The 12128-nt window shown below is 42.4% G+C and overlaps 1 protein-coding gene across 1 annotated transcript; it reads right to left on the bottom strand.

Annotated features, from left to right (window-relative positions):
• Nucleotides 1-3301: 3301 nt before the first annotated feature.
• Nucleotides 3302-11037, bottom strand: LOC128688845 (uncharacterized). Its single transcript, XM_053776845.2, has 2 exons — nt 10919-11037; nt 3302-4984 (listed from the first exon to the last, which is right to left on the bottom strand). Exon 2 carries the CDS (start codon nt 4980-4982, stop codon nt 3522-3524), a length of 1461 nt encoding a protein of 486 aa, XP_053632820.1. The 5' UTR covers nt 4983-4984; nt 10919-11037; the 3' UTR covers nt 3302-3521.
• Between the last annotated feature and the right edge of the window lie 1091 nt (nt 11038-12128).

Below are 12128 nucleotides of genomic sequence, written 5' to 3'. Positions count from 1 at the left end.
TATTATATGATTTTAAGCATATTTCTCTATATACATTACCTAGGTTAGGTAAAATTACATCGTTAGGTTATATTAAGATGTTTATAATCAAAACCTAACCAATTATAACATACCATAATGTCAGTGCAATGAAATAAAGACAATAGAAACTTTTTAGTCGTAAACAGAAAACGAAGACCCATCAAGCGCATATTGTTGTACTCACATAATCTCGTTTTTATTTGTAGCAGTCATACGTTTGATGTTCTTAGCAAGTAATATACTGACGTTAATTGGTAGGATAGGCTACTTTTTTCACAATAATTGACTGGGATGAGTTACAGCTCCTAAGCCTTTTAGATTTTATTTTAATCACAGGGAAGCGCTAAACCCGTAGGGTTATACAGCGCATGTGGGGGGGGGATGGAAGGTATTCAGGCTCAATTCAGGGAAATGGAGCACAGATCCAATTCCCTAGATCAAGAGCCCCTCACCAGCATCAAAGAACTTCCCTTGAGGGGTAAGCCTTTTAGAGCTGTTGATCTACAACTCTCGAGTCTTTTAAGGGTGTTAAGCTGCAGACGCTTGACTTCCTGGGTGTGTTGAGTTTAAGCTCCTGAAGCCTCGGCGTTCATCCACTTCCTGTACCTCTGGGGAGGATAAAGTTACGGCTCGTATGTGCCTTATGGAAATTAAACTGCCGTTCTTCTACGTCTTGAGGGTTTTGAGGTACAGCTACAGAATCCTTGGCGCCGATCTCTGCGAAATATTCAGTTTAATTGGAGCCAGACAATTTGTGTGACTAGCTTAATGTTCCATGATAGGATACGATACGACATATGACTGATTGCCGCATTTAACTGTGAACATGTGGGATTCCTTTCTGACCTCTTTCTGCACCCTAACGCCCAAACTCTATCCTTCTCTCGGAAAGTCCTTCCTTCAAATCAGATTTCCTGTGATTTCTTAACCGAGATTGACTTATTACACCAACAGTGACTTTCCTGTATTGTACTTGGAAGCTTTCCCTCAGTTCCCCTTCCCTGTTAGCATCTCTCCGCTGTGTGTGTGGCTATGTGACCTACACAAGCTTAACCAGATTTTGTGAATAATAATAATAAACTTCCTAGTAACCTCAAAAAATATATTTATTCTTTCCAATTAGTGCATGTATTGCAAACATATCAGCTTCACATTATTCTTGGTGGTCTAAGGAAGTTAATGATATTCCTGAAGGCTTAGTGGGGGGTAATAATGATCCTAAGGCTTAGTGAGAAGGAATGATGTTCTTGAAGGCCTAGTGAGAATTAATATAAAAAAGTAATAATAATAATAATATCTTTATTTCTATAAGTACATGTACAAGGCATACAGGCCTAGCTGACATTAATGACACTACTATACAGAAAGCCGCTTGTTATGCAGAGCATTTCGCGCGAATTAGGTGAATTTTGTCCCGGGGTGAGACCCACACCAGTCAACTAACTCCCAGGTACCCATTTTACTGATTCGTGAACATTGACAACCAGCGAGGGGGTAATGATGTTCTTGAAGACCTAGTGAGAAGTGACTATGTTCTTGAAGACCTAATGAGAGGGTAATGATGTTCCTGAAGAACTAGTGAGGGGTAATGATATTTTTGAAGACCTAGTGAGAGGTAATGATACTCCTGAGGGACTAGTGAGAGGTAATGATACTCCTGAAGGACTAGTGAGAGGTAATGATGTTCTGAAGAACTAGTGGGAGGTAATGATGTTCCTGAAGGACTAGTGAGAGGTAATGATGTTCCTGAAGAGCTAGTGAGAGGTAATGATGTTCCTGAAGGACTAGTGAGAGGTAATGATGCTCCTGAAGAACTAGCGAGAGGCAATGATGCTCCTGAAGAACTAGTGGGAGGTAATGATGTTCCTGAAGGACTAGTGAGAGATAATGATGTTCCTGAAGGACTAGTGAGAGGTAATGATGCTCCTGAAGAACTAGCGAGAGGCAATGATGCTCCTGAAGAACTAGTGGGAGGTAATGATGTTCCTGAAGGACTAGTGAGAGGTAATGATACTCCTGAAGCACTAGTGAGAGATAATGATGCTCCTGAAGGACTAGTGAGAGGTAATGATGCTCCTGAAGAACTAGTGGGAGGTAATGATGTTCCTGAAGGACTAGTGAGAGGTAATGATACTCCTGAAGGACTGGTGAGAGGTAATGATGTTCCTGAAGGACTGGTGAGAGGTAATGATGTTCCTGAAGGACTGGTGAGAGGTAATGATGTTCTTGAAGACCTAGTGAGAGGTAATGATGTTCCTGAAGACCTAGTAAGAGGTAATGATGTTCCTGAAGCCCTAGTGAGAGGTGATGATGTTCTTGAAAACCTAGTGACCTAGTTCCTGAAGGCCTAGCGAGAGGGACTGATCTTTCTGGAGATATAGTGAGAGTCAGTTATGGTTCTGGAGGCCTAGTGAGTGCTAATGATATTCCTAGAGGTCTAGTGAGAAGAAATGATGTTCTTGGAGGAACAGCGATATTGGACCAATATCCTCAGTATTAGTTGCAACTAGGTGGCCTGCATGCAGACCCATATTGAATGATAGAAATGGAAGTGGATACTTTCCACTGCCCCAAGAACGTAACAAGTGCTTTTGCTAGGCACCTTTTTTCCACCCGAAATTTATCAAGTTTTATTACTGTTCTTTCCTAACAAATGAGACACTGTCGTACTTTGCGAGACTTGTTACAACGAATAAAAATGTGGATAAAGCCAGCTTTGATAAAGAGAAAGAGCATTTGTTTTCTTACTATGTTTACACAATATAAATGTGTCAGTCCTAGGTAGTAGGTTGGTAGACAGCACCCGCCCAGGGAGATACTACCGTTCTGCCAAGTGAGTGTAAAACGGAAGCCTGTAATTGTTTTACATGATGATAGTATTGCTGGTGTCTTTTTCTGTCTCACAAACATGCAAGAGTTCAGGTACATCTTTCTACTTCTACTTACACTTAGGTCACACTACACATGCATATACAAACATATATATACACACACCCCTCTGGATTATTTATTTTCTTACTAATTCTTGTTCTTGTTTATTTCCTCTTATCTCCGTGGGGAAGTGGAACAGAGTTCTTTCTCAATAAACCGTGCATGTCGTAAGACGTGACTAAAATGCCTGGAGTGACGGGCTAATAATCCCTTCTGTATACGTAACTAAATTTAAAAAGAGAAACTTTCGTTTTTTGTGTGTGTGGGGGGAGGAGCCTCCCTGCTTCAGTGGGATACGGCTGGTTTGTTCAAAGAAGAAATGTGTCAGTAATAACTAATAATGACTCCAAGCCTTTTCTATTTTTTATTTCATTCATAACATTACAAAGTTTAATGTAAATTAAATTTTTAGAGTGCGACCTCCTGGCGGATGCCGCAGGAACAATGAGGGTCCTGTGAACAATAAGGTTAATCAGCTCTGGTACAGATATTACGTGAGCAATACATTTGACCATTGTACGTGCACGAGTGGCACAGCTTCACGCCTATGGAGAGGTTCGTGGCATCCATCACTGCTCTGGGTCTTGACGCGAGACAGCACGTTTGAAGGAAAAGCTGTTGACAAATGTGGCAGCCTCTGAGAACTGAGCATCCGGGAGATGATACCGTTTCCTGCAGGGCCAGCAGCACAACGCTCTGCCCTGTCTGTGCTCTTCCCTGTCCGTATGTGTGGCACGAATCCTCGTTTTTATTGGCTTTGTTACTCCCAGTCGGTACGCTACAGAAGAAAACGTATGTCGCAGCCCGGCTACACAGGCCGCCAGGGCAGCCCAACCTTCTCCGTACATAAATGGGTGAATGAGGCCAGACAGAAGAAGAAGGGCGTCGCTATATGGAATTACTGGTGTCATAGAGGCATCAATGATGACAGCATAGAGTGCCAGGCTCACAGGTACAACCCAGCACACCAACAATGTCACCAACACTGATATAACGGTCATGCACGCTCTCACCGTCCTCCCGTGGCCGTAACCTTGTGTTACTGTCTGGGTTTCTGGGGATGAAGGAACTTCACTGCTGACAATGTGGCATGACGGTAGCTGCCGCCCAGGAAGAGCTGAGGGAGCCGGTATTACATTTCCTCTTCCCTGATGTACCAGAACCGCGATAATAAGAATATAACATAGTGTAGCAGTACCACATAAACTCGTCACATAAAAGAGAAAGCCTATCACCTGAGCAGGAGGAAAAGATCCCAGGGAAGGAAAGCCAGTGAGGCCCAGCAGTGGAAGTTCGGCTGTGAAGTTACTGGTAGCGTGCAGGCTTCCCACCAGCAGCCCGGCACCAACAACCGCAACCATCAGCACCAGTACTGGTGATGCCAGGCGTGAGAGGATGGGGAGAGCGGTGGGGCAGCGCCAGAGCAGCGCCAGGCGGTACAGTGCCACCGTCACCACCACGTGTAAGGACGCCAGACATACACACAACACAACAGCGTGAGCCAGACCTCTTGTAATCAACTCACCTTCCGCAGTCGTTTTGCTGATGGTATCCAATGTGAGATCACCTAGGCTCGTTTTATCATCAAATATGTGGCTGTCCATACTTGTGATGTTTTCAGATGTGAGATCACTTTGGTTGGCAGTGATGTCATTCATACTGGTCTGTGTGCTGGTATTGCCGTTAAATGCGGTACGGCTTAAGATGACAGTAAGTTCTTGCTTAGACAATAAACTGGGTTCTTGGAGTAGCAAGTTATGTGAAGATGTCGGTGTCACAACGTCGCTGGCACTCGAGGGAGAAGAGGAAGGAATGGGTGGTGTGTGGGTGTACCTGAGAGGGGCAGCCAGCACACACATGAAGAAGTCGGTAACGTGTAGTGCCACTATTGGAGTATCGTAGGTAGGGTGGGATGAGAACCAGTGTACCAGAACTGCTGCGTTGACCCCACCGCCCACAACCACTACCACCCAAACTACCGCCGTCCACGCCACAGCCGCACCTTCTGACCACTCCCACTCATCGATCATAACTGCAGGAAAATGGTAATAATAATAAAAATTATACTTTGTGATTCTGATATTCTTAAGTGCCTGTTCTTTCAAAAATTCCATAAGCTCTCACAAACAAGCCATAAAGGTAACAAAAGCAATGAAGAAGAAATAAAGTTTATATACAAGAGTGACTGTATGATCATAAAATTGTTTTTTTTAAAGTGGTGGAGGGGTAAGCCAGTGGAATGCCTCAGTCAGATGACCAAATGTTCCAGTGGCGGGTTATCACATGACTAAGGCCCGCGTCAGGAAACACTTGTCCCGTTTCCTTACTAATTTTATCTAACCTAGTATGATCATCAGGACTATTAGCTCGTGAAACGAGATGTGTTTTCAATTGAGACTTGAAATCATGACGTCCCATCTTCATAACACCCACCATCTGCTTCATAACACCCACCATCTGCTTCATAACACCCACCATCTGCTTCACAACACCCACCATCTGCTTCATAACACCCACCATCTGCTTCACAACACCCACCATCTGCTTCATAACACCCACCATCTGCTTCATAACACCCACCATCTGCTTCATAACACCCACCATCTGCTTCATAACACCCACCATCTGCTTCACAACACCCACCATCTGCTTCATAACACCCACCATCTGCTTCATAACACCCACCATCTGCTTCACAACACCCACCATCTGCTTCATAACACCCACCATCTGCTTCATAACACCCACCATCTGCTTCATAACACCCACCATCTGCTTCACAACACCCACCATCTGTTTCACAACACCCACCATCTGCTTCATAACACCCACCATCTGCTTCACAACACCCACCATCTGCTTCACAACACCCACCATCTGTTTCACAACACCCACCATCTGTTTCACAACACCCACCATCTGTTTCACAACACACAATCTGCTTCACAACACCCACCATCTGCTTCACAACACCCACCATCTGCTTCATAACACCCACCATCTGCTTCATAACACCCACCATCTGTTCCACAACACCTACCATCTGTTTCACAACACCCACCATCTGTTTCACAACACCCACCATCTGTTTCACAACACCCACCATCTATTTCACAACACCCACCATCTGCTTCACAACACCCACCATCTGCTTCACAACACCCACCATCGGCTTCATAACACCCACCATCTGCTTCACAACACCCACCATCTGTTTCACAACACCCACCATCTGCTTCACAACACCCACCATCTGTTTCACAACACCCACCATCTGCTTCACAACACCCACCATCTGTTTCACAACACCCACCATCTGTTTCACAACACCCACCATCTGTTTCACAACACCCACCATCTGCTTCACAACACCCACCATCTGCTTCACAACACCCACCATCTGCTTCACAACACCCATCATCTGCTTCACAACACCCACCATCTGTTTCACAACACCCACCATCTGTTTCACAACACCCACCATCTGCTTCATAACACCCACCATCTGCTTCACAACACCCACCATCTGTTTCACAACACCCACCATCTTTTTCACAACACCTACCATCTGTTTCACAACACCCACCATCTGTTTCACAACACCCACCATCTGTTTCACAACACCCACCATCTGTTTCACAACACAATCTGCTTCACAACACCCACCATCTGCTTCATAACACCCACCATCTGCTTCACAACACCCACCATCTGCTTCATAACACCCACCATCTGTTTCACAACACCCACCATCTGTTTCACAACACCCACCATCTATTTCACAACACCCACCATCTGCTTCACAACACCCACCATCTGCTTCACAACACCCACCATCGGCTTCATAACACCCACCATCTGCTTCACAACACCCACCATGTTTCACAACACCCACCATCTGTTTCACAACACCCACCATCTGTTTCACAACACCCACCATCTGCTTCATAACACCCACCATCTGTTTCACAACACCCACCATATGTTTCACAACACCCACAATCTGCTTTACAACACCCACCATCTTCTTCACAACACCCACCATCTGCTTCACAACACCCACCATCTGCTTCATAACACCCACCATCTGCTTCATAACACCCACCATCTGTTTCACAACACCCACCATCTTTTTCACAACACCCACCATCTTTTTCACAACACCCACCATCTGTTTCACAACACCCACCATCTGTTTCACAACACAATCTGCTTCACAACACCCACCATCTGCTTCATAACACCCACCATCTGCTTCATAACACCCACCATCTGTTTCACAACACCCACCATCTGTTTCACAACACCCACCATCTATTTCATAACACCCACCATCTGTTTCACAACACCCACCATCTGTTTCACAACACCCACCATCTATTTCACAACACCCACCATCTGCTTTACAACACCCACCATCTGCTTCACAACACCCACCATCGGCTTCATAACACCCACCATCTGCTTCACAACACCCACCATCTGCTTCACATCACCCACCATCTGTTTCACAACACCCACCATCTGTTTCACAACACCCACCATCTGCTTCATAACACCCACCATCTGTTTCACAACACCCACCATCTGCTTCACAACACCCACCATCTGCTTCACAACACCCACCATCGGCTTCATAACACCCACCATCTGCTTCACAGCACCCACCATCGGCTTCACAACACCCACCATCTGTTCCACAACATTCATCTTTTGCCAAAAGTGATGTATAATGGTATACATATATGTGCCAAGGATAGGAAGGCCTTATGCATTCTAGATTCCGCTTTTTGTAACCTAGGAAATGGCCAATCGTTACAGTAGTAATGATAAGATAATTGAATTTTCTTGAGATTGTATCTACATATTGTATTGCAAGAGTCATACAGCACTTATAGACAGAGACAACAAGTTTGGTCAGAGGAAAAAAATGGGGTAGCTTTAATTCCTAGTCTTTCTGTAACATCAGAAGAGGCTTTCTCAAGTTATCGCACAGAAACAGAATTAAGGAATGATTTATGTAACATTGACCTTTGTAAATACCTTTGTAACTTGTCATGATTGTGACCAGACCTACCTGGAGTTCACCCCTCAAGGAAGGTTCCTTGATGTTGGTGAGGGGCTCTTGATTTAGGGAATTGGATCTGTGCTCCAGTTCCCCGAATTAAGTCTGAATGCCTTCCACATCCCCCCCCAGGCGCTGTATAATCCTCTGGGTTTAGCGCTTCCCCTTGATTATAATAATAATAATACCTGGAGTTCATTACCTTTGTAAATTGTGAGTTCATTACCTCTGTAACTTGTGTAAATTGTGAGTTCATTACCTCTGTAACTTGCTCAGCTATCAAAACTTTGGAGTCCAGTCCCTGGACCAACTATGTACCTCTGTAATCTTTTGACTACCGCCCACAGGATGGGTATGAGGTGCATAATAAACATATTAAACTAATTAAACTAACCAAAGGCATATGCACATACTAACAGTTGCACGAAACTTTCGTGGGTTACAGTACACCACGGTTGAAATTTTGAAGCCGATCAGATGTGGCATTCTCAAGGTACAAACTAAACAAAGGAGATAGATTAGATTTTGCCACCGAAGTGGCTAGTTTACTGTGCACCCCATATCCATCCTGTGGACGGTAGCGCAAGAGCATATGGATACACAAAAGGCCTAGGAACTAGGCCCCAAAGGGTTAACAGGAATACATATGGATTTATATCTACATATCTATAGTTCACTTATCTGTTACAAGCAAATTTAGGAAATTTGCTTAGTATATCTGGTATATTATTTTCATTAATAAGATATCTTAACATGTCACATAGGTTATTACACTGTCCGTCTCTGTATTCCTCAATAAGTGTACAATTAAGCACATAGTGTTCAAGACAGTGACCATATGCCTGATCACATAATTTACATTTACTTTGATCATCATCTGTACGTCTCCCAAACTGCCAGAAGTACTTGTAACCAAGCCTAAGCCTGGCCACTACAACATCAGTCACTGACGTCTGTTCATATTGCACGTTGCTCCATAAACATACTGATCTACGTTCATGTTATCATAGTAGGTTATAGATCTACTCAGGCTTCTAACTGCATTCCTTTAACAATCATTTTCATTATTTACTCCTCTCCTAATATTATTCCTAATGCTAGACACAGTTATACCAAAGTTATATTCTACATTCTCCTTCTGGGTACTCTTCTTGGCTAACATATCAACTTTATCATGGAGTAATCCAATGTGTGATGGGATCCATAGCAATTGTACATTAATTCTTTTGTCCCTAATTATTGAGTATCTATACCTGGCGTCTCTAATGAGCATGTTATTGGAATCATTATATGAGTCAATAGCCTTCGTTGATGACATAGAATCAGTAATGATGATAGAGTCAAGCTCAGTGTCATAGGTTAGCTTTAGTGCCATTAGGATTGCAAACAATTCAGTTTGCAGTGTAGATGCCCAATTGTTAATTCTTATGCCTAACTCAACAAATTTATTATCGTTCTTAACTAGGGAGGTGGCAACAAGAGCAGATGCAGCCCTGCCAGAAGACTCCTGTTTAGAGCCATCAGTGTATATAACTTGTGATAACTTATTACTACCAGCTAGGTGAGAAATTTCTTCTTGAGCAGTTGCTCTAACAAGTGATTTAAGGAAGGGATTACTAGCAATGAGCTTCTTGGGAGGGACTTGCAGGTATGTGATATTAAATGAACACATCTTCCACGGAGGGGTGAAATGCTCTTGTTGCCTACAGTGAAACAGTTCATGCAGGTTATAAAACTTAATGCAATTGCACCTTTTCACAATCCATTTAGATCTGTGTGTATTTACCTCTAGACACTTGGTAAGATTCATTGTGACAGTATCTGGTTCGTTTCTCAACATTCTAATACCGAGTAGTGTTAATCTCAACAATCCTATCACTGATACTAGAAATACCAAGCTCCTTCCTCATGTTAAGAAATTTTGTAGATCTGGGACAGCCAAGAATAATTCTGAGAGCTTCATTTTACATTAACTCCAAGGGTCGGAGAGAACTTTCTCTAGCTAATATCAACATGGGAACAGCATAATCAATTAAGGACCTAACATAGGCTATGTACATCATTCTCACGAGTCTCACATTAGCACCATAGTTGGGGTTGTAGCCAGCAACAGCTTTGAGAGCATTTAGCCTAGCTTTGCATTTCTTATTTAGTTGTGGTATAGTGGATTTGTTAAAGGGTACATCTACACCAAGATATCTAAGTTTTATCGTAGCTAATGTTTTCACCCTGCAAATAGATGGGTGGGGGATGTCGTTTGCTTGTTAATATCTTTGTTTTAGAGGAAGATATTATGAGGCCTAGTCGATTACATATTGCTTGAACTTCATTAAGAATGGTGCTCATCTTCTTATGCCCTGTTGTATGGATCATGATATCAGCATATCTTAAAGCTATATGTTTAGGTGAGGCAGGTAGAGCATTTAGGAGAGCTTTAATCAAAATATTAAATAGCATGGGACTAAGAACTCCTCCCTGCGGTGTACCTAAAGACATTTCTTTAGACTCGCTTCTAAAGCCTAGGTAAAGGACAGAGGATACTGTATTTGACAGGTATCCTATTATCCAGCAGAGTAAGCTACCACCAATATTCATTTTGGCTAGTTCATGTAGTATAACGGTTCTGTTCGCAATATCAAATGCAGATTTTAGATCAAGAAAAGTGGTAAAAGTAGTAGAGGTGTGTGCAGTGAGAAAGGTAAACAAAGGAGGGAGGAAAAAATCAACAACTAAATGACAACCCTTCGGGGATATATATATATATATATCTATATATATATATATATATATATATATATATATATATATCTATATATATATATATATATATATATACATACATACATAGTTATCTTGAGTGAACGCCAGACGTCTGAAACATGTGTATATCAGGCTACTCACTGTGGCTGGGCACATGGGAAGTCGGATATGGGATGTGTGCTGGCTGCCAGTGGGAGTGGCACTGGGCACTGAAGTTTTGGCATCAACATTCACAGCTAACCGTCTCTCCTGGCACTCAACCAGATCTGCTCTCGAAATAATGCAACAGCCCGTTTTTACACTTTAAGGACATATTTTACCTTACACTTTTTTTCTCCATGTGAGCATATTGTATTCCTGCCCTCTATATTTTGTGGTACACAGATAGGAGAAAAACTTATATATATATATATATATATATATATATATATATATATATATATATATATATATATATATATATATATATATATATATATATATATAATATATATAATATATATATATATATATATATATATATATATAATATATAATATATATATATAATATATAATATATATATTATAGCAAACCTTTCAGTCTGAAAAGTACGTAAGTTTATTCAGGTATACACAAATACAGTTATATAGATTATCATACATAGCAGCATATGTGTAGAGAACCTAGGGTAACCCAAAAAAGTCAAACAATGATAATCATGGGGGAGCGCTAAACCCGCCTGTAGGGAGGGAAGATGGAAGGGATTCAGGGAACTGGAGCACAGATTCAATTCCCTAGATCAAGAGCCCCTCACCAGCGTCAAGGAACCTCCCTTGAGGGGAAATACAAGCTCGATTATTGATGCGTGCTTCAATTTCTACATGAGACCATCACTTTTTTTTTTTTTTTTTATTCGCCGGTACTCTCCCGGCCCGGGTCTTTTCCAAGTAGTGGTGACCCGGCCTTGGCTCCCTATCTGGGGAGTGTCTAGAGACTTAAGTCTCCCATGGGAGGAGGTACAAGTACCCCCTCATCTTTGGGACCAACTGTCCCCAGGCCTAGCCACATTCCCCGTCCTCACGGGGCTCGTAGGGAGAAGCTAGGCCTCTGGTCTGCCATCTGCCCCGCCCTAAAAGGGCTCGTGGGGATGGCAGTCTTATGAGCTGCAGATGGTAGCAAGCTCAGGCTATTAGACCATCACTGTTGGTTTCCTAACAGATACGCGGATAATATCGTTGCTTTGGATGATACAAGGATTCTATGTAAGATTAGAAATATAAGTGACTATCCCTGCACAAAAAAACTGAAGGTTGAGAAAATGGAGTATACATGAATAATGTAATGTAATATGGATAAATTTTATGTAAAA

The sequence above is a fragment of the Cherax quadricarinatus genome, chromosome 16 (genome assembly GCF_038502225.1).
Source record: "Cherax quadricarinatus isolate ZL_2023a chromosome 16, ASM3850222v1, whole genome shotgun sequence".
NCBI classification, from domain to species: domain Eukaryota; kingdom Metazoa; phylum Arthropoda; class Malacostraca; order Decapoda; family Parastacidae; genus Cherax; species Cherax quadricarinatus.
The sequence above is the reverse complement of the archived record's forward strand: the minus strand, read 5'-3'. Positions and strand labels throughout refer to the sequence as shown.